Genomic DNA, 19,866 nt, shown 5'->3' with positions numbered 1-19,866 from the left:
AGTGGCCGTTGGAGAGACACTCCCCCCCACTCGCCTCAGGCACAGCGCCAGGCAGACAAGCAGCGGTTGGGGCGGGGCGGGGCGGGCAGCCGCGGGGCAGAGGCAGCCCAGCGAGGCCCGTCCGAGGGGCTGCCTGGCGCAGCTGCGGCTGGGCGGAGGGCTCGGCGCACTCACCGTCGGCTGCGCGGTCCCTCCCTGCCGTGCCCCGCCCCGCCCTCGCCGGGCTCCTCCTGGCGGCCGCCGCCCTCGCTCGCCTGCCCCCGGGGGGATCCGCTCGGCTCCCTCTGCCTCAGGCCGGTTTCGCAAGATGGCGGCGCTTCCGGGAGAGACCATCGCAGGCGCAGGGAGGCGCGCGCGCTTGTGGCGGGGAGAAAGCGCGCGCCCTCCCCCTGGTGCGCGCCCGCCCTCCGTGCCCCCCCGCTCCGGCAGGCGCGCGCACGCGGCGTCTCCCTCAGCCCGCCAGCCTGACCCCGCCCCCTCCTGGCGGCGCGGAATGAGCCGCTCCAACGCTTGCGGCCCCTCAGGATGTCCCTCCCGGCCGCGCTGGGCTCCTGCGCCGCGCGGCTCCTCTTCTACCCGAGCCTCCTGTACACGCTGGCCCGCGAGCGGCTGCCCCTCGGCTCCCCAAGGCCCTGGTTCCACCGCATCGACCGCGCCGTGCTCCTGGGCGCGCTGCCTCTGCGGGGACGCTGCCGTCAGGTACGCCCGGCGGGGGGCGCCTCGCCCTGTGGACGCCCCTCGGCCGCCCCGCCGCTGTCTTAAGGGGGCGCTCCTCGCCCCCGTGACGCTCCGAGGCTGCAGACTGTCCACACTCACCTGGGAGCAAGTCCCATTGACTAGAGAGGGACTGACATCTGAGCAGGCTTGCTTCGGCTCACGGGCTGTGGTCCTAGCCCCATTTACCTGGGAGTAAGTCCCATTGACTAGAGTGGGACTGACTTCTGAGCAGGCTTGCTTGGGCTCTCGGGCTGTGGTCCTAGCCCCACTTACCTGGGAGTAAGTCCCATTGACTAGAGTGGGACTGACTTCTGAGCAGGCTTGCTTCGGCTCACGGGCTGTGGTCCTAGCCCCACTTACCTGGGAGTAAGTCCCATTGACTAGAGTGGGACTGACATCTGAGCAGGCTTGCTTCGGCTCACAGGCTGTGGTCCTAGCCCCACTTACCTGGGAGTAAGTCCCATTGACTAGAGAGGGACTGACTTCTGAGCAGGCTTGCTTGGGCTCTCCGGCTGTGGTCCTAGCCCCACTTACCTGGGAGTAAGTCCCATTGACTAGAGAGGGACTGACTTCTGAGGAGGCTTGCTTGGGCTCACGGGCTGTGGTCCTAGCCCCATTTACCTGGGAGTAAGTCCCATTGACTAGAGTGGGACTGACTTCTGAGCAGGCTTGCTTGGGCTCACGGGCTGTGGTCCTAGCCCCACTCATCTGGGAGTAAGTCCTGTTGACTAGAGTGGGACTGACTTCTGAGTAGACATGCATAGGATTGGGTTCTCAGGCTGCAGTCCTATCCACACTCACCTGAGAGTTAGCCCTTTTGACTATAATGAGACTTATGTCTGAGTGCACCTGCGCAGGATTGAGATCTCAGTCTCCAGTTTTGTGGGCCACATTACCGTGGAGGTGGTAACTTCTAATTTGGAAAAACTTCTTGAGTGGTACTTCTTTAACAGTAGCCTGCCTCCAAGAAATCAAGAGCCCAAGCCGATAAGTGCTACTCAGGAGTAAGTCCCATTATAGTCAATTGTGCTTACTTCCAAGGAAATGTGGATAGGATTGCAGTGGGCACAGTTGGAATCAACTTTCCAGCACAGAGTTAAGAGCAACCCAGGTCTAAGGTAAGGGAACTAATATTCCCTTACCTTGAGGAGGCCTCCATGACTGCCACCCAACTACAGGATGCAGCACATGCCCCATTGGCACAGCTGTTTCAGTGCGGGAAAGTTGGTTAGGATTTGGGCCTGAGTCAATGATGTGCAAACCTTCACTGGCTTAATTTTGGCCTGCCAAGCTGCCATTGAAATAAGCAGGGAGACTGAGAACGCTGGTAAAGTTAGGGTGGTCCTCATCTCAGTCAGTGGGTGATTGGAAATGGAACTGTTGGTGTGTACTTGTGAAATGCTGAAGCTGATGTAGAACACACACTTCTGATCCCAGAAATGTAGAAATTAGCAGTGGCTATTCTCTGCAGCAATGTTTCTCAATCAGTGGTACAGGTACCACCAGTGGGGTACTTGAGATGGTGTCTGGTGGTACTTGCTGGACCCCTGCCACCCCACAGTGAGATCAGGAATGCAACACAGCAAACAGCAGTAGGAGGCTCAGCTCCTACCTCCAAAGGTGGGACCTCCAAGGCAGGCCCCCAAAGCTTGCTTTTCTGTGCTTGAAAAAGCCCTCCCATCTGCCCTGAGCCTCTTAGAGTGCAATCTTATGTCCGTGCTTTCCAGCATGGACACAAGGGCAATGTAGCTCTGAGGTAAGGGAACAAACATTCCTTTACTTTGAGGAGGCCTCCGTGAGTGACACCCAACGTGCAGCACACGTCCCATTGGCACCACTATGCCAGTGCTGGAAAGTACTAATCTAAGGGGTTAGGATTACGCGCTTACTGACATTTGTCACATCACATCTGGCCTCCCAGCCCAGAAGTGACTGGTGATGATGTCATTGCCATTTACTTTGGGTGGTACTTTTGAATAGGTTGACCAAGTGAAATGGTATGGCAGAGGAAAGACATTGAAAAGCACTGCTCTGCAATCTCCTATCAAGATGCTCAAGACCATTGTCTTCCATGTGGGTCCTCTGCTTCAGATAAAGGGCTGAGGGGTCCAATCCTATCCAACTTTCCAGCACTGATGCAGCTGTGCCAGCAGGGTGCAGGCTGTATCCTGCAGCAGAAGGGAAGTCATTGAGGCCAACTCAAGGTAAGGTAATGTTTGTTCCCTTACCTTGGGACTGCTTTGTGTCTACATTGGTGCTGGAAAGTTGGAAGGCATTGGGCCGAGTTGTGAGACTGATGTCAATTCTAGGGCAAAGACCTAGGATCCCTAGTTCAAATAGTGTGGAGGCTATTGCATGTTGCAAACTACTGCAATGACAGTACTATACTGCTGTGGGAATAAAGTACTGCTGTGCACCAGAACCAGGTTACAGCAGAAATGGGGCAATTTCTCTGTAATCTGGTGCAGTTGGAAGCACTAATGTCCATGACTTTAGAACTAATGCCAAGTCTATGTTTAATGCTTATTTTTATATGGAAGCATTTGTATGCTTACAGCAATGGTGTAAATAAAATCAGGGAGTGATTGCCCATCCCACATTCTCTATGCCTCTTGTAAGCCTAGTTTAAAGAGATATTTATGGCTGGTGTTTAATTAGACAGAACCTTGGAGTATGTCATTGGTACAGGATGGGCTCTAGATGTTAAATAAAATGAGATGTATACTGAGTTGACTTTTCTTCCTGCAGCTGGTAGAAGAGGAGAATGTGCGAGCAGTGGTCACCATGAATGAAGAGTACGAGACTCGCTTCCTGTGCTATTCCCCCCAGGTAAATCCACTACATACCTCACTCTGTTTATCATAAACAAGAAGGGATACAACTTCAGCTCAGGAGCGGAAGGGGATCTGTAAGGATAGAATGTCTGTTTTAAAAGAAACATAAGTTAGGATACTATGTAGTTGAATCAGAATTGTGAGCTCAATTGGTACGTGTTGATTCAAAAGTAATTCTCACTGCCTTACTAAGCATGTGCAAGATTGACAATTGTCTTTGTCTGTCCTTATCCTACCACCTGTTACAAGTTTTGCCTCCAGCCTTGTTTCTTCTTCATTCCTTTTTTCTTTTAATATATTATTTGAAATTAGCAACTGTCTCTTTCAGCTACATTTTTTCAGATCTCTTCATCTATCCAATACTATTTTCGTTCTCCACCATATAATTAATGGTTCTTTGTGTTTTCTGTGCTAATTGCAGGAGTGGGAGGCCATGGGTGTAGAACAGCTGCGTCTTAGCACTGTGGACCTGACAGGAATCCCCTCACTGGAAAATCTGCACGAAGGGGTCAAATTTGTACTGAAGCATCGCGACAGTGGAAACAGTGTTTATGTGCATTGCAAAGCTGGCCGCTTCCGCAGTGCCACCATGGTTGCTGCATATTTAATTCAGGTAAGGAGAGCATGTAGGTAGAAAAAGAGGTGGTGGATAGATTTCACTAGAAGTAGTATAAGAAATGAAGACATTTTTCTCCCCAACACTGGGCCTAAAAAACTACACTGTACAGACCTAGTTCTGTTTAGTATACACTTATCGTTTTGTGATGTTTGGCGAACATATTCTTAACAGCCCAATCCTGAGTTGCCGGGTGCCTAGGGCTGCAGCAGCGCTGAAATGGCTGCCACTGCATCCAGTGGACACCAGTCAGCTGCCAGTGGCTCCCAACATCTCTTCAGAGGTCCCCTGGGTAAGGGAAGGAGCCCTGCAATGGGGCTATTTGATTTTGTGCCAGCTGTTTAGCTGGCATAGAGTAAAATAGCTCCCTGTTGGGCTGGGAGGCCCAACACGGGGCTTTGGATCTGAGCTCTGCTGTTCTTGCCCCTCTCCCACCCTGCTCCCTCTCCTGCCATACTGTACCACTGCCCAGTGCTGGCACCGAGCGCTGAGTGGTGTCCAGCTGGCCTCTGACTGGCACTGATCCAGTGTGGGCTCGTGCTGGGCAAGCTCCAGCACTGGGCCAGCTCTGACTGTCGAAGGCATGCCTTACAGCACGTTTGCAACAGTGTGTGCCAGCACTGAGCCATCATGTCCCCTATAGGATTGGGCTCTAAGCCAGCTGTCTCCAAATTGGAGACCACTGCTTGCTGGGAATGCCTTCCCCAGCATGACTGACGCTTACTGTTCTGGCGTGCCATGGGACATCAGGTTCCTAGATTGGGACAATGTGACACTCTGGCCAGTTGCATCTATGGTGCAATGCCCCAGCGGAGATTATGCTCAGATTTCTGGGCAGACGCGACTGCCTGGAGCATCACATCATCCCAGTCTGGGGACATGAAATCCTGCAGTATGCTGGAACATCGGTAAGCATCGGTCATGGGGGGGGGGAAGGATTTGCCCCAAACCTTCAGTCCAGCCTAAGCAATTCTGTATTGCTTTAAGAAGTGAATGGAAAGCAGTGCAGATGCCATCCATCCACTTGTACGAGTAAAAGAGAAATGATTAAGTTTAACAGCTGTTTAGATCAGATCAAGGCAGATTTCAGTTGAGAGACTATCACAGATGGCAAGAAACAATTGAGATTCACTGAAATGACAGCATTATGGAGGAACTTTCCCCCAACTGTATATTCCTTCAGCTTGCTAGTGCCTATCTCAGCAGATATTTTTCATGTATAGTTTTCTTTTAACCTTTGTAGCTGCGCCAATGGACACCGCAAGAAGCAATAGAAGCTATTGTTAAGATCCGCCCTTATATCATCATTCGTCAGAAACAGATACAGATACTCGAGGACTTTCATAGGAGTATAACTGTTGAAACACAGCAAAAGTCAGTGGAGACTCAGCACACAGAGCAAAAGCCACCAAAGGACATCCGGGACCATATTCCGAAAGCACCTGGTTCCTAATGTATTGTTGTGTAGAAACAATTTGTTTTGGCTATCCATAAAAAGCTTCCTGCTATAAAAAAGTACTAATAATGACCTTACTAGTGATAGGTAAACATATTTTGCTTCTGTTATGTTCTGAATCTGTGTTGCTATGTCTTGCTCCCTTCGAGTACATCTATGGACTACTTTTGTCAGTTCTTATCTCTCAGATCCAGGCAGCGATGAAGCCATAGTATTGTCCCAGTGAAGGCCTTTATTTTGACTTGCCCCCAAAGGCTCACAGCATCAGCAAGTAGTTTTCCCCGCATTAACATGCTCTTTTTTCCTATTCTTTTGTCACAGTAGAAGGACGAGCCTTCCACTATCTGGGCAAGGGACCTAACATTGGCACACAGGCATCAAAGGGAGCATTGGTTTTCCTGCTAAGTGACAATACAGTGAGGAATAGCAGTCTCCTTTTTTCCTAATACAATCAAGTCACCTGCAAAATGTAATCATATTCAGTATCTCTATATAAAGCAAGCACTATCTTCTTTAGCTCTAATTGGGGAAGGAATCTTCAAAAGAAATCATTTGTTGGGCAGTTGCCATCTTTGAGGAATGTTTATATTGTATCTTGATGGAAAGTTAAATCCATTCAGCCTACAACATGAGAACTTTAGAAGACTGTAGAGTTCAGCTACTTTGTATAGGTTTTGCTGGTGATAAAGGGTCTAGGCCTAAGAAGCCTCTTAGCAGGCCAGGGGAGGTACCACTGGAACACAAGGAGTTGACCAGCAGGGAACCACAGTGATAGCAGCTACCCAGACAGGACATGAGCTGCATCAATTAAATACTAGTGAGAGCTGGTGTGCAACCAGGATGTTGCTGCTGCATGTGAGGAAGAGGGAGGGAGCTGTCTAAAAGTACTGTGATCTACCTGTGGGAGCTGGAGCTATGGGGACTAGGCATCTCTGAACTGCTTAATGGAATGTCTCCATTGTCCTGGAAATGATGTTTTCTTCATCAAGCCAACACAAACTGCAAATTTGTAAGTAGCACTTTGAGGCCACTAGTGACAGTTACTACAGAAGTGGCAGGATTGAGTTTGAAGGTGTTGGCATCTCCTTTTTTGTAGCGATCCCGGAAGATATAGATGTTACCATTGCAACTAGCAATCTTCCAAAGGGATGGTACTGAACTCCAGGCATCTGGCAGACAAAGCCGGGTAAAGCTATCCAGCAGAGGGTTATAGCACAATAATGAACCCCCCTCAGCTACTATGAACACCAGGTCCTTGTGCACAGCAGCGTGCATGCGCCCTGCAAAAGGTAGTACGTAAGGTTTCACGTGGCACTTCTCTGTGTTAGTGTCATAACACTGGATAAGCCGAGAGGGCTTTGTAAAGAAGTCAAGGTCATTCTCCTCCCCCCCAAACAAATAAATGACACCATTGAGATTTACACCTGTAGCCCCAGACATTGCTACTTCCAGCTGACTAGTCTCTGTCCATACATTATCTCTTACTCTGTAGTATAGGACAGCATTAGAGAGAATGTCCTGCAGTGTCTTTCCCCCTAGGGAATAGATTGCGTCCTTGCTGGGCACAGAAACCAGTGTGTGTTGGAGCCTGTCACGGGGCAGGGGAGCACACCATTCCCAGTCTATTGTGGTGGTGTTACATTTCCACATGCGTCGTGGAATGGATCCTCCGACAACGTATAGGTCACTGCCATGCTTGCAGGCTGCAGTGATTTGGTGACACAAGCTGTTCTGACCACTGACACTGATAGAGTTGTCATCAGCACAGTGCAGGGAGACAGCAAGAGAATGTGTACGCGATGATTCCTTTCCGATCAAGTAGATGTGAACGTTTTCTCCAATTTCCTAAGGAATAAAAGGAACTTTAACCAGCCTTGCATTGAAAGCCAATAGCAAACAAATCATTGCAATACCCCACCAACAAACCTAAAGGACACTAAGTCTGGGATTTTATAACTTAAGTAAGCATCTGCTTTGTATTAAACAATCCCTCACCCCTTAGTTCAGTGATTTTCAACCTTTTTCATCTCATGGCACACTGACAAGGTGCTAAACTTGTCAAGGCACACTACCAGTTTTTTGACAATTGACAAGGCACACCATGCTGCTGGTGGGGGGCTCACACCCCCATTGGCCCTACTAATAATGACCCTCCCCCAAACTCCCGCAGCACACTTGGAGACCATTCGCGGCACACCAATGTGCCACAGCACAGTGGTTGAAAGTAGCTGCCTTAGTCAATAGTGAGAAATTAGGCCATTTACTTTTCCATAAGCTGGGAATGAAATTTTCAATGACACCAAGCACCAATAAAGATGAAAAACTGCCTAAACCCTTAGGGAACAGGTCTAGTTGTGGAAATACAAAGGTAGCACTTTTAAAATTGACTTCCTAGTATTGTGTATTTCACACTATACCAGGACTTCCCAAACTTTGCAGTGCCTTGACCCTCTAGTGGTTTGTGACACTCCTGATGGTGCTGGAGGCCTCTCCCAGCCTAGTGACCCAGTCTACATGCCTCTACAGGTCTCAGAAGTCTTCATAAGCCACTTCTGGTTTTCGGAAGCAGCTTGCAGAGGCTTCTGAGGGCTATTCTGAGGCCTGTAGAGTGGGTTGCCAGGCCAGGAGAGGCCTGAAGGTCTGTTAAGTACTGGGACTTAGCTCCTATTTGGAGCTGAACCAACACAAGCGTGAGTGGGAGAGTCTAGATCAGGGGTCTCCAAACCCCAGCCCCGGGGGCCAGATGCGGCCTGCTACAAGCCTCTATCCGGCCCACAGCCAGCCTCTTGTCCCTTGAAAGCTTCTGTCCCACTCCACTGTACATGACCAAGCTATGCTCTGGTTGTGTCTGGAGGGTGTTCTGAGGGCCAGAGAGGTTGAATGAATGAGCCCATTCATTTATTCACTCATCTAAGTTCCATCTCTATTTATTTAAATTTTATATTTAAATTTTTTTCCAGCCCTCAACACCAGATATTTGATGTGGCCCTCTGGCCAAAAAGTTTGGAGACCCCTGGTCTAGATCATGACCCACTGTACTTGGGCTTGTGACCCACCAGTGGGTCACAACCCACACTTTGTGAAGTGCTGTATTATACTAATTGCACTACTAGGTGACTAATCAAGCTTCAAGGGTAGCTGACATTTTCAGTCATGACAACAATTCTGCACTGATCACAGGGGAACAGAACACCAAATATTTAACAATATACCTTTAAACTTGATCGCAGTATTTCTGAGAAACCTGCACGTTCTTCTTTATTAAAGCTGATCCAGGTTTCTATGGCAGCTGTTGGATTCTGAGAACCTGGAACCCCATCTGTATGATTGCAGACACAAATATTGTGAAATATATCATGGCACAAATGAAGAAGCAAGCACTTCCTCCAGGTTGTCTTCCCAGCATATATCAGTCTTACCTTGTTAAACAATAAATGCCCTTGCATGTTATCAATGCTATTCTACTTACAAGCACAGAAACTGCAAGAATGTGATCATTCAATGAGTTTATGGGTTATGTGTCCCCAACAATATCTACGGAATCAGACCACTCTCTTCCTGTAGTTATAGCTATTAATTTTACTTTAGTTAAGCCATTTCTGCCCAACGTTGCATATATGCAACAGGGGTCAAATGTGTACACCTGTCGGCTGGGCAGAAATGAGTTAATCTTAGAGAGCATTGCATTTCTTTTGTGTCCTCTGAAATCTAAAGAAAAATTTGAAAACTACTACTGCAGAAGATACTTATTAAAAATATTTATATGCCACCTTTCCTCTAAAACAGCCTATGGGATGATTTTATCTGGCCCGCAAGTTGCCCTGCCATATGGATGATGAGTTGCCCACAGTGGATCCCACAGCATGGGCCAGGGCCTTGCTACAGCACAAGGAGCATGCGCCCAGGGTGGCTGAGAACAGGCTGCCAGGCTCACACTGGCCCTTGCTCTTGTGGGAGCCAAGAGTGAGGTGGCAGCCACAGGGGGTGGGGCATTGGCAGCTGGCACAGGCCTCAAATGGGGCTGGTCAGCCTGCTGGAGATGAGGCTCGCTGGGAGACTTCCAACTCCAGGTAAGAAAACAAAACAGCAGCACTGCTTGAGGGAGTGGAATTGGAGGGGGAGGGACCAGGTGGAGAGGAGGCTTGCTGGCTCCTGGAGTGCTGGGCAACTTCAAGCTCAGGAAAAGGGGGGAACTGTTGCAGTAGATGCTGAGCACTTGGTTCCTTTGCTATCTTATTAGGGAGGGAAGCAAGTGAGTGAAGGCACTTGGAGGGTGCATGTGTGTGTTTGGGGTGGGAAGGGAAGCCAACTGGTGTTCAGACTATGCTCAGGAGTGGAGTTGGAAGGAGGAGGAATTGACTGGAGAGGAGGCTTCCTAGTTCCTGGAGCGCTGGGTGTCTTCAAGCTCAAAAGTGAGGAAAAGAAAAACAGCTGCAGCAGCTGCTGGGTACATGGTTCCTTTGCTGTCTTTCCATGGTGGGAGGGGGGAGGAAGCAAGTGACTGAAAGCACTTGAAAGGTGTGTGTGTGAGTGGGAGGGAGGGGCGGAAAAGCCGAGTAAGTTTCAGACTATGCTCAGAAGTGGAGCTGGAAAGAGGAGGGATTTTTCAAAATCCATTCCCCCTCTTCCATCTCCAATTTATTTTCCGGCCCTTGACATGGTGTCAGATGGACAACACAGCCCTTGCAACAAAAGGTTTGGAGACCCCTGCTCTAAAAAAAAGACACCTTTTTTTTTATAAAATAACCCTTTTATTTGTCTTAATACCACTATATTTTACACAATACTTATATTCCAAAATTACAATTCCATCTAATTTATTTCATATATTTACCACTTTAATTTTCACAATACTTATATTCCAAATTCCCTTTTCATCCACTTTAGTTTAATCTAATTAATAAAATATTTATCTTAATACCACTTAATTTCCACAATATTTATATTTCAAATTTTCATTTACATCTATTTTAATTTAATATGTTCAAAAAAAAATTCTATTTATTATTCAACCATTTCGCCCTTCTTCTTATTGTTTACTTTGTACTCTATCTTATTGGTGTTCCCTCTTAGTCCTCCTACTGGTTCTTCCACTTCTTCTTTTTCTTCTTAAGTCCCCCCCTCTGTTTTTCTTTCTTCTTTTTCATTCTGTTATTCTTGAATTCAATCCATAAATTCTTCCTCTTCTTGAGACAGCTTGCTCTCTGAACATTTCGTCTTTTTTCTTCCTTAAGATTCCCAGTTATTATAACAATTGCTTCTTCCATCTCGTGTCCCATTTCAAAATACTCCACTTCTTTAACTTCACCTGACATCTGATCCATTCTTTTTTCTTCTCTATTGTTTATAATCTGTTCCCGCGAGTTTACAAGGGAGGAGCTTATTTGCCCAATTTGTTCAGAGAGTTCTCTGACTTGTTGCTCCATTTCTCTTCTAAAATCCATCAGAAAGTCCACCAACAAGGCCTGGCTTTCATGATCATCTTTTAGATTTTCAAAAGCCATTTTTATCAACACCAACTCGAGCCACTTCCTGCAGGGCTACTTTCTAATTTTGTATCTAGGGCTACTTTCCAAATTTTTATATCCAAAAAAAGTCAATCAAATCCACAGTCAAATTAGGTTAGTATGCCTTTAAATAACCAAAGGACAAAAAAAATTGAAGCCTCTTGCTGAGAAACCGAAACCAGCAGTGTCCAGGCTTAAATAAAGGCTTTTTGCTGGGAAAATGAAGGCAGACTTTATTTCCTTCGTTGAAGATTACTTATTTAACGAGCCAAGTTCACTCACTCTTAATAGCTTTTTTCGCTGCAATGTTGTTGTATCTAGGCCGTGGGAGGACGGGTTTTCAGCTCTCCGAGCTTCTCAAAGATGTCGCCCGGGATAGATATGCTTCAGCACAGAGCAAAACAGAGAGAAATCCTTGAAATTGCCTGTTTCTAAGGACCCCCTGTTCAAGCTCTCAGCTCTTCGTACCGTCTTCCTGGCACCGAAGCGTGCCTTAGTTGTTTAGGCACATGAAAACATAACTATTTCGAAGTCTCTTCGGGAACCCCCAAAGTTCACTGCAACTTCGCTGAAAGTTAGCTCCGCCCCCGAAAGTTAGCTCCACCCCCGAAGGTAAATAAAATAAATTATAGATGTCAATTTATTTTGGAGAAAATATTAAACCTGTATTTTGGGTTAATAAATATGTGGTGGATAAGCGAAGTATAATATTATTGTAATTGGAGATATTTGTTTTTAGATGTGATATTAGAAATTAAGAATCAGATAAGAGATTGTATTTTAGAGGTTAGTTTAGTGGTAAGAAGAGTCCATAAGTAAAAATTTGAAGCCTTTTTTGATTGGATAGTTATGGAAAATGATGTATAACATGTTATAAGAGATATTGAAGGAGGTAATACCATGGTAATCGGAGACTTCTTTTTTAGATGTCATATTAGAAATTAAGAATCAGATAAAAAAGATTTTATTTTAGAGACTAGTTTAGTGGTAAGAAGAGTGTATAAGTAAAAGTTTGAAGTGTTTTTTTTTTATGATGGGATAGATAAGGTTAGAGGAAAAATATGGAATGTTAAAGTATTAACCAGTTGGGTTAAAGAATATGATAATTTTTGTATTGATTATTAATTTCGTTTGGATTAATGTTTGTTGTAATCGATGGCCACCACCCTCGTGTGTAACCTATGTAGTCCTAGCCCTAAGTCTATCCAATTTTCCTTACCTGTATCTGTAATAAATAAATAAAGCATTATATAAAAAAATAAAAAAAGACACCTAAGGTAGCTTACAACCAATAAAATACAATTTCAACAGATAAAATACAGTAAATAAAATACAATAAATTCAGTAAAAAAGATACAAAAACAAAATACAGCACATATAAAAATAGAGTGAAATAAAAAGGAGAAAACCATTTATTGGGGGGAACCATGAGAGGGAGAAGGTCAACTTAAACAGAAAAGTCTTCAGTCCCTATTGGAAGGTCATCAGGGAGGAGGCAGTTCTTAATGCTCTGTTGGGAGGAAGTTCCAAAGTTGTGATGCTGCCACAGAGAACACCCCCCCCCCCAATTGCCACCAATCTAGCTCCAATCAGTGGTGGCATATGCAGGTGGGTTCCCCTAGCTGATGTCAGGGGATGGGGTGTTACACAGTGGAGGCAGTTATTTCGATCCCTGGGCCCAAGCTGTGAAGGCGTTTAAAGATCAAAACCAGCACTCTGAATTGTGCTCAGAAATGAACCAGCAGTCAGTCTAGCTGCAGGAGAAGTGACTTAACAGAGTCAAAGTGCCATAATCCCATGACCATATGAGCCACTGCATACTGTACTAACTACAGTTTTCAGACAGTCCTCAAGGGCAGCCCTACATAGAGTATGTTACAATAATTGATTCTTGATATCACCAGTGCCTGACATTAATGTATCTCACATTCCATGAATCCCACCTAACCATCATTAAAACAAAACTGAAAAAAACTGAAAAAAGAGAAAACCTGAACTAATTATTTAAAGCCTTCTGGAGGCCTGAGAAGGCCACTTGTGGCCTCTCCAGCCCTCAGAAGGCTGCTGGACAGGGAGGCAGTGGGCGCGGGCAGTCCAGCTGGGGGCGTGGTGCTACTCCCAGCCGTGCCACCTGGGAGCACATGCACCCGTGGGCCCCACCCACAGGTACGCCACTGATCAATACTACAGATCTACTTTTGGTGGCAACAAGTTTCTAAATCCTGATATGTTTCAAAGCAGGAACGTTAAGACACAATTGTTTTAATTTAGGATTTTTAGTCCAGTTGGCTGATACAACTAAAGCACCTATCTTTCATGCCCACACAACAGCTGGCTTTTCCTTATGTGAAGAGCTTGTTCTGTTTGTGGTGGATCCCATTACTAGTAATAAGATCAGTGACTGAAGAAACCAGCAGAAGTTAATAGGATTTTGAAAGTAGGCCAGTAGGCTGAGCAACAAATAAATCTTAGACATAATTCAGTAGTTAAATGCTCGCTATAGCACAATTTTTCAGGGTTTCCCCTAACTTGAGGTGCTCAAACTGAGTTAAATTCTGCATATATCATTTGTCTACTTCAGATTTTTTCAGGATTTTATTACAAAATAAATCTTATTATCATGTGATAAAACAAAAAATAGAATTTTAAAACATATCACATACCTTATCATTATCCTTGCAGTCATTTTCATTACAGGACATATTCTACATCCTTAAACTCAACCTTTTCCCCTTAAATCTATTTCAGTCTTGTGAGATCAACAGATGATCACCCCAATCCCTGCTTGCCCACCTAGCCTCCTCAATCTACTCCTACTCTACAATCCCATCCTTCCCACCTCATTTCTACAATTTCTCTTGCTAGTATGAGTACCCCCTAGCCATACAAGCCTTTAGTTCTGCAGTGCATTTCACTAGGTCAGTGGTTTTCAAACTGGGGCATCGTGCCTGAAGGCCTTGGCCTCTGCCCCCTTAAGGGGTGGGGGCAGCAAGGGGGGGCTGCAGGAACTGGGATGTATTCACCAGTCCCTGCAGCAGCCTTCCCGGGGTGTGGGGAGCTCTGCGCGAGCGTCTGCAGGGCTCCCCAGCCCTCCAAAAGTGAAAGGGGAGTGATCGTGCTTCACTTCTGGTTTCGTGGAGGCAGACTGTGATCACTCCAATTTTTGACGCCTAGGGAGTCTTCAGATGCTGCTGCAGGGACTGGTGAGTGCATTACAGTCCTTGCAGTCCCCCTTAGCGACACATTCCTGGGGATCGTGTTGCAGCCTTCACCCCACCCCCCGCTGCCTCCCCCCCTCCCCTGCAAGGACTTACTGCAGTTTTCAAACTCCCTGAGAGTTTGAAAACCGCAGCACTAGGTAATGCTCAGGCAAGTTACATGCTTGGCTAACCTTTCCAAGCAGGGACAGGGAAACTCTGGCTGGGGGGCCATTTGTGGCCCTCAGGATCACCCAGTTTGGCCTGCAAGGAGCCCGTAGTCTCCAATGAGCCTCTGGCCCACTGAAAATTGTTGGAGCCCATGCTGCCTGTGACTGCGGGTCACAACTACCAGATACGAGCTGTGGGTTGAGTTAGAGCAGGGGTGTCCAAAGTTTTTGGCAGGAGGGCCACATCAGCTCTCTGACACTGTGTCGGGGGCCAGGGTAAAAAAAGAATCAATTTACATTTTAAATTTGAATAAATTTACATAAGTTTACATAAATGAATATATTAAAGATGAACTTATATGAATGAATAAAGGTCTTGCAATAGCTCAAGGCCGATAAAAGGCCTTGCACAAAGCAAGGCTAGCCTTTCCTTTGCTGCCGCTGCTGCATCACAGATGCGAAACAGCAAGCAGTGGAGGGAGCTCTCATCCCACAGCTCACACGAGAGGTCAGACAGTTGCCCTCATGCTGAGAGAAGTTGCGTTGGGCCAGTGTGGGCTTCAACAAATCTCCAGAGGGCCAGAGGCTCATTGGAGACTGGGGGCTCCCTGAGGGCCGCATTGAGAGGCCTCGAGGGCTGCAAGTGGCCCCCGGGCCGGGGTTTGGGCACCCCTGAGTTAGAGCAAGGCCTTTATACATTTTCTGCTTTTCCTTGGGTGTTATTTTACCCCCCCCCCCACTGCCATTGAACAACTTATGTCTCCACGTGTTTCTGGCTTAATCTATGTTTTCACTGTGCAAGAGGTGTGTGGCAAACAGTTCATAGTTCTCATGTGGTTCTACATGCCTATATTATAGTTCGCATGGGCATTATAAATAAGCCCAGGAAAATTCATTCATTCATATAAGTTCTGCCTCTAATATATTCATTTATGTAAATATGAAATGTAAATTAATTTTTCCCCCCGCCCTGGTCAGGGATGATGTGGCCTCCTGGTTCCAAAATGTTTGCACACCCCTGTCTTAGAAGATGGTTTCAGCTTAAATTGGACTGAATAGGGGAATGGCTGCCTTGCCTTCATGCAACTAGGAGTACAACTACCTTCTCCCCAGATTTCCTCCTTGGAGTAATGCACACACAATGGGAAGGAGACATCTCTCCTCCAGTAAGAACTATGAGTAATTGTATCATTACATTTGATCAAATAATTATTTCCTTAGTGATGTGTTCAGACTCTCATTATGAACAAAGTATCTTGTTTTAGAACTATTGCTGCCTTAGAAATGATATACAGTATTAACCAACAGTTCTCATACTTTGGGTATACGAACTTAGCAACATTGGAATGACTGAATACAGTCATAGAATAAGTCCTTGCTCATCAGCTGAGCTTTTGTACCCAACTAGAACAAGTATAAGATCTGAGAAGCCCCAAATCATAATTCTGTCCATTAAAATCCAAAGAAAGTGTTACCTTCCAGAGCAACCTGAATTATACCTGGGTATCTCAAAAGTGTTGCTTTATCTCTAATGAAAAACTTCATATCCAATTCTTGTAGATTGTTTCTAGGCCACCCTGATTTTCAAAAATAATCTCCACTCTAAGAATGTCTACCAGAGCAAACCTATAGACAGACTCTCAGAAGTATGGTAAGCCCCATTCTGTTCACCGGGGCTTACTTCCAGAACAGTGTGTATAGGATTACAGCCTAAATGTGTTTTTTAATGTACTGCACATTCCTAAAAAAGTAGTTTTTAAAATCTCCACTAGGTCTCTCAGATATCCATCCCGGTCTTATGTTTTCAATAGAGCCATACCTATGGCTGGTCTCAGTGGCCATTCTACCTACCTGAAAGAATATCTGTCATGAGACGGAGAGGAAGGTGCAGAAACTCTTCTGTTTCCTGCAGCTGTGATAAATATGACTTGGCACAATGCTTGGCAGCTGTGTAGAGCTCAATGTCACTATGCTGATCAGCCAACCACATAATCTGCAAACAGTTCCGCACTTGCACAGTTCGAGCCAAGAAACGGGAGCACTCCTCAAAGAGGGCAGTTAGTTGATACATATCTGCCACCTCATATGTCTCTTGCAAATCTTCTGCTCTCAGTTTTACAGTTCCATGATAAATATAGTCCACCAGAAGCTGAAAGACACTCTCGCTAACATCTTGTAACTCAATTACTCGATTATGTGCTTCTTTTAGATTAGAAGTGAACATAGAACGAAAAAAGCAGCTCTGTGCAGAGAGGACTAGCCGGTGCAGTTGGAATTCTTTGCCTTCTACAGAGATGGTGACATCAGCGAAGAGCTCATCCTCCAGGCACAATTTCATAATTCCTTGGGCCACACGGCCTGAGTGAGAACGGTCAGTGAAAGTGTAATTCACAAAGTAGTTCTCTGATGAGGAATTTCCAGTTTCCTCTGTCGAGGAACCTCCAGTCTCCTCCAATGAGTCCATGTTGTTGCTTAGATCTGACCTCCAGTAATCTGAAACACAACAGACATGGGAGATTCTTTAACACATATTTGTGCTGTATTATATTTCAGCTAAAGCAAACATGGTGGAGGCTTATATAGTTCTATCTTGAAAAGGATGTGTACCTGAATCGTACCATTTAAAAACAGTCAAATAACTATGTCTAGACCATCCTGACAAGAGTTACTGGCCTCTTGTCAGTCTCTTGCATCCGGTAATACACCACCAAGTCAGTATCCTTACACAGTATGTGACATATTGCATCATGTTTGTAGGACCTCAGAAGATCAGTTCTCTATTGGGGTAGTCACTGATTGCAGGACAGTATAAGTACAAGAAATACAGTGGTGCCTCGCATAACGAAATTAATCCGTTCCGCGAATCCTTTCGTTATGCGAAATTTTCGTTGCGCGAATCACGTTTTCCCATAGGAATGCACTGAAATCTAATTAATGCATTCCTATGGGCAAAAAAGGTCAAAACAAAGTCAAATTTGGTTTACAAAGCGTTTATTACGTGCTCTTTAAAGGCATACATACTGTACAGAGGATTTCTAAAATTTGAAGCATACACAAAATTTTTAATTTTTAAAAAATTCGTTAAGTGAAGCACGGACCTAAAAAGTTTTCGTTATGCGAAGCACGGACCTAAAAAATTTTTCATTATGCGAAGCACGGCCAGAAATTTTCGTTATGCGAGTTACCAAACTCAATTGAAAAAGTCTTTCGTTATGCGAGTTTTTCGCTGCCCAGGGCATTCGTTATGCGAGGCACCACTGTATATCCCAATGTGAGGCAAAGGAAATCCGGTAATAGAGAAATAGAGAATAACCTTAATTGAAGGGTTCTGTACAAAATTTCTAAGAATGCCAAGAAGTATCTGTGTATGTTTTTATTTATTCATTCAATTTATGCCCTGCTTTTCTCCCAAATGGGTACTCAAAGCAGCTTGTTGTTGGATTCCCAGCATATACTGAATCTCAAAAACGCTGTGTCATCAAAATACTCAGTACAGAGAACAGCATCACCAAGAGGCTTCAAATACAACAACCACAATCTAATGAATAATAAACTACACTTACAGTACAATCCTAGGCATGTGTAAGAAGTAATTTCCATTGTGTTCAATGGAACTTACTCCTAGGAAAGTGTATACTGTATAACAGTGGTCTTCAACTTTTTTCATGCCAGGAGCCCAATAACTAAAGTTATTTAGTTATTGAGGACCCACTGTCGCTCCTGCCCCCCCAGGACCTGATCCACCCACCTTCTGCCCTGTTAGATATGGATAATTGTTTAACTAAGTGAAACTTGAGCCATTGTTGTTCTTGTAAGAGGCAGGTTTTGAAAGGTTGCCGTGACCCTCCAAATGGGGCTTTGCAACCCCCTAGGGGTCAGGACCCACAGGTTGAAGATCATTGTTGTATAGAATTGCAGCCTTAAGCCCAATGACTTAACTACTTATCAGAGCATTTAGGTTTTAAGCATTGGTTTCGTGTCCTGTTTTTACTGTGAATGTGAGACATATGCATAATCACTGGAGGCAGACAAAAGTGCATTCTGGAACACGCATAAAAATTGTGGAAACATGAAGAAGAGGTTGTCATTGGCTGGCAGGTGCCTGCCACGTAGTATATTGTATTGGCAACCTTCAGTCTCGAAAGACTATGGTATCGCGCTCTGAAAGGTGGTTCTGGCACAGCGTCTAGTGTGGCTGAAAAGGCCAATCCGGGAGTGACAATCCCTTCCACACCGGATTGTAGACACACAACATATTTTACAATGCACTTTGCCTCTTGTAGGGCTTCAAGTGGCTCCCCAACAGGAGAAGTGTCTAGAAGAAGCAGGAAGAGATAAGGAGACTGCAGAATACTGGGCAGATCAAAAAGAGGCAAAATGACTGCCTGAGGGTTTCGACATCATTGTTAATGTCTGTTAGGTTGCAATCCTATCCATGCTTACCTGGAAGTAAGCCTCATTCTAGTCAATGCTATTTACTTCCAAGCAGACACGCATAAATTTGGGACATCACTCTTCATATTGTGAAGCAGTCAGAATGCAATAGTGATCAGGATCAGTGGTTCCCTGATGCAGCTCTTTTCCCATATAAACAGTGGAGCTTAAACTCTCAATGGGCCATCAATGCCACTGAAAAGAAACACAACTGTCTTTTGGCCCTCTGAAGCCATGGAGTTGAGCAGGGACACAATCCTATGTATGTTTATTTGGAACCTCAGTGGGGTTTACTCCCAAGCAGACACACCCAAGAGTGTGACTTAAGAGCACAATCCTATGCAGGTTTACTCAAAAGTAGGTGTCATTATAGCCAATGGGGCTTACTCTCAGGTAAGTGTGGCTAAGGTTGCAGCCTCAGAGCCCAATCTAGGCATGTCTACTCAGAAGTCAGTCCCAGTACAGTCAATGGGACTTACTCCCAGGTAAGTGTGGACGGGGTGCAGCCTGTCTTATGCAGGTCTACTCGGAGGGCAGTGCCACCACAGCCAGTGGTGCCTCCCCGGGCGGGAGTGGACGGGGCGACCTCAGCTACCAGGCGCCGTCCTGAGGGCGGCGGAGCGGCCTCGTCCCCGCCGTCGGCCGGCCTGCCAACCGGCCAGGCCGGGTGGAGGACGAGCCTTCGGCACGCAGGGGGCAGGAGACGTCGGGGCGCGGAGGCTCTTACGTGCGGCTCCTCCCTTCATGGCGTCGCCGCGGCCTCTGCAGCCAGGAGCCCCTCAGGCGCACCCAGTAGGAGCTGCACTTCCGACCCCGACCAGTGAGGTGCCCCGGAAGCCGCCCCGGTCGACCAACGGCTCTCCGCACGCTCCTCACTTCCGGCTCGTTGCTTCCCTACGGCTGGCGGCAGTGACGTTGTTTCCGCCGCCGTCAGC

At 46.1% G+C, this 19,866-nt stretch overlaps 3 protein-coding genes across 9 annotated transcripts in view; 1 reads left to right on the top strand and 2 right to left on the bottom strand.

The window, feature by feature from the left end:
• The window catches only part of CELF1 (CUGBP Elav-like family member 1), a 62,278-nt gene extending 61,912 nt beyond the window's left edge, over window positions 1-366 (bottom strand). For 4 of the 6 annotated variants that reach the window (XM_066633034.1, XM_066633036.1, XM_066633037.1 and 1 more), the window contains exon 1: window positions 175-255. The gene's annotated coding sequence lies outside the window, so the exon portion shown is untranslated. Of the gene's footprint in view, window positions 1-174 lie in introns of all 6 variants that reach the window. The other 2 variants (XM_066633042.1, XM_066633035.1) reach the window with 2 other exon arrangements.
• Window positions 332-7,508, top strand: PTPMT1 (protein tyrosine phosphatase mitochondrial 1). The gene is made up of 4 exons (XM_066633044.1): window positions 332-699; window positions 3,466-3,546; window positions 3,973-4,164; window positions 5,411-7,508. Exons 1-4 carry the CDS (start codon window positions 526-528, stop codon window positions 5,618-5,620), a joined length of 657 nt encoding a protein of 218 aa, XP_066489141.1. The 5' UTR covers window positions 332-525; the 3' UTR covers window positions 5,621-7,508.
• Window positions 5,464-19,808, bottom strand: KBTBD4 (kelch repeat and BTB domain containing 4). Of its 2 annotated transcripts, none has more exons than XM_066633032.1 (4): window positions 19,659-19,808; window positions 16,349-16,990; window positions 8,836-8,942; window positions 5,464-7,468 (listed from the first exon to the last, which is right to left on the bottom strand). In XM_066633032.1, the coding sequence occupies exons 1-4, from the start codon at window positions 19,675-19,677 to the stop codon at window positions 6,608-6,610; spliced, it is 1,629 nt and encodes a 542-aa protein (XP_066489129.1). In that variant the 5' UTR covers window positions 19,678-19,808; the 3' UTR covers window positions 5,464-6,607. The 2 variants fall into 2 exon arrangements, with proteins under 2 accessions (XP_066489129.1, XP_066489130.1); XM_066633033.1 differs by lacking the exon at window positions 19,659-19,808 and adding an exon at window positions 19,411-19,645.
• Between the last annotated feature and the right edge of the window lie 58 nt (window positions 19,809-19,866).

The sequence above is a fragment of the Tiliqua scincoides genome, chromosome 1, assembly GCF_035046505.1.
Source record: "Tiliqua scincoides isolate rTilSci1 chromosome 1, rTilSci1.hap2, whole genome shotgun sequence".
Lineage (NCBI taxonomy): Eukaryota > Metazoa > Chordata > Lepidosauria > Squamata > Scincidae > Tiliqua > Tiliqua scincoides.
This window is presented reverse-complemented; position numbering and strand designations above follow the sequence as displayed.

What these genes read in the sequence shown, in the direction of transcription:
- PTPMT1 (XM_066633044.1), top strand. Translation starts at nt 526, where the DNA reads ATGTCCCTCCCGGCCGCGCTGGGCTCCTGCGCCGCGCGGCTCCTCTTC. An exon ending in TGCGGGGACGCTGCCGTCAG is followed by an intron (nt 700 to 3,465) that starts GTACGCCCGGCG and finishes TTCTTCCTGCAG; the next exon opens with CTGGTAGAAGAGGAGAATGT. An exon ending in TCCTGTGCTATTCCCCCCAG is followed by an intron (nt 3,547 to 3,972) that starts GTAAATCCACTA and finishes TGCTAATTGCAG; the next exon opens with GAGTGGGAGGCCATGGGTGT.
- KBTBD4 (XM_066633032.1), bottom strand. An exon ending in CATGACAGATATTCTTTCAG is followed by an intron (nt 8,943 to 16,348) that starts GTAGGTAGAATG and finishes GCAATCATACAG; the next exon opens with ATGGGGTTCCAGGTTCTCAG. An exon ending in TACTGCGATCAAGTTTAAAG is followed by an intron (nt 7,469 to 8,835) that starts GTATATTGTTAA and finishes TTTATTCCTTAG; the next exon opens with GAAATTGGAGAAAACGTTCA.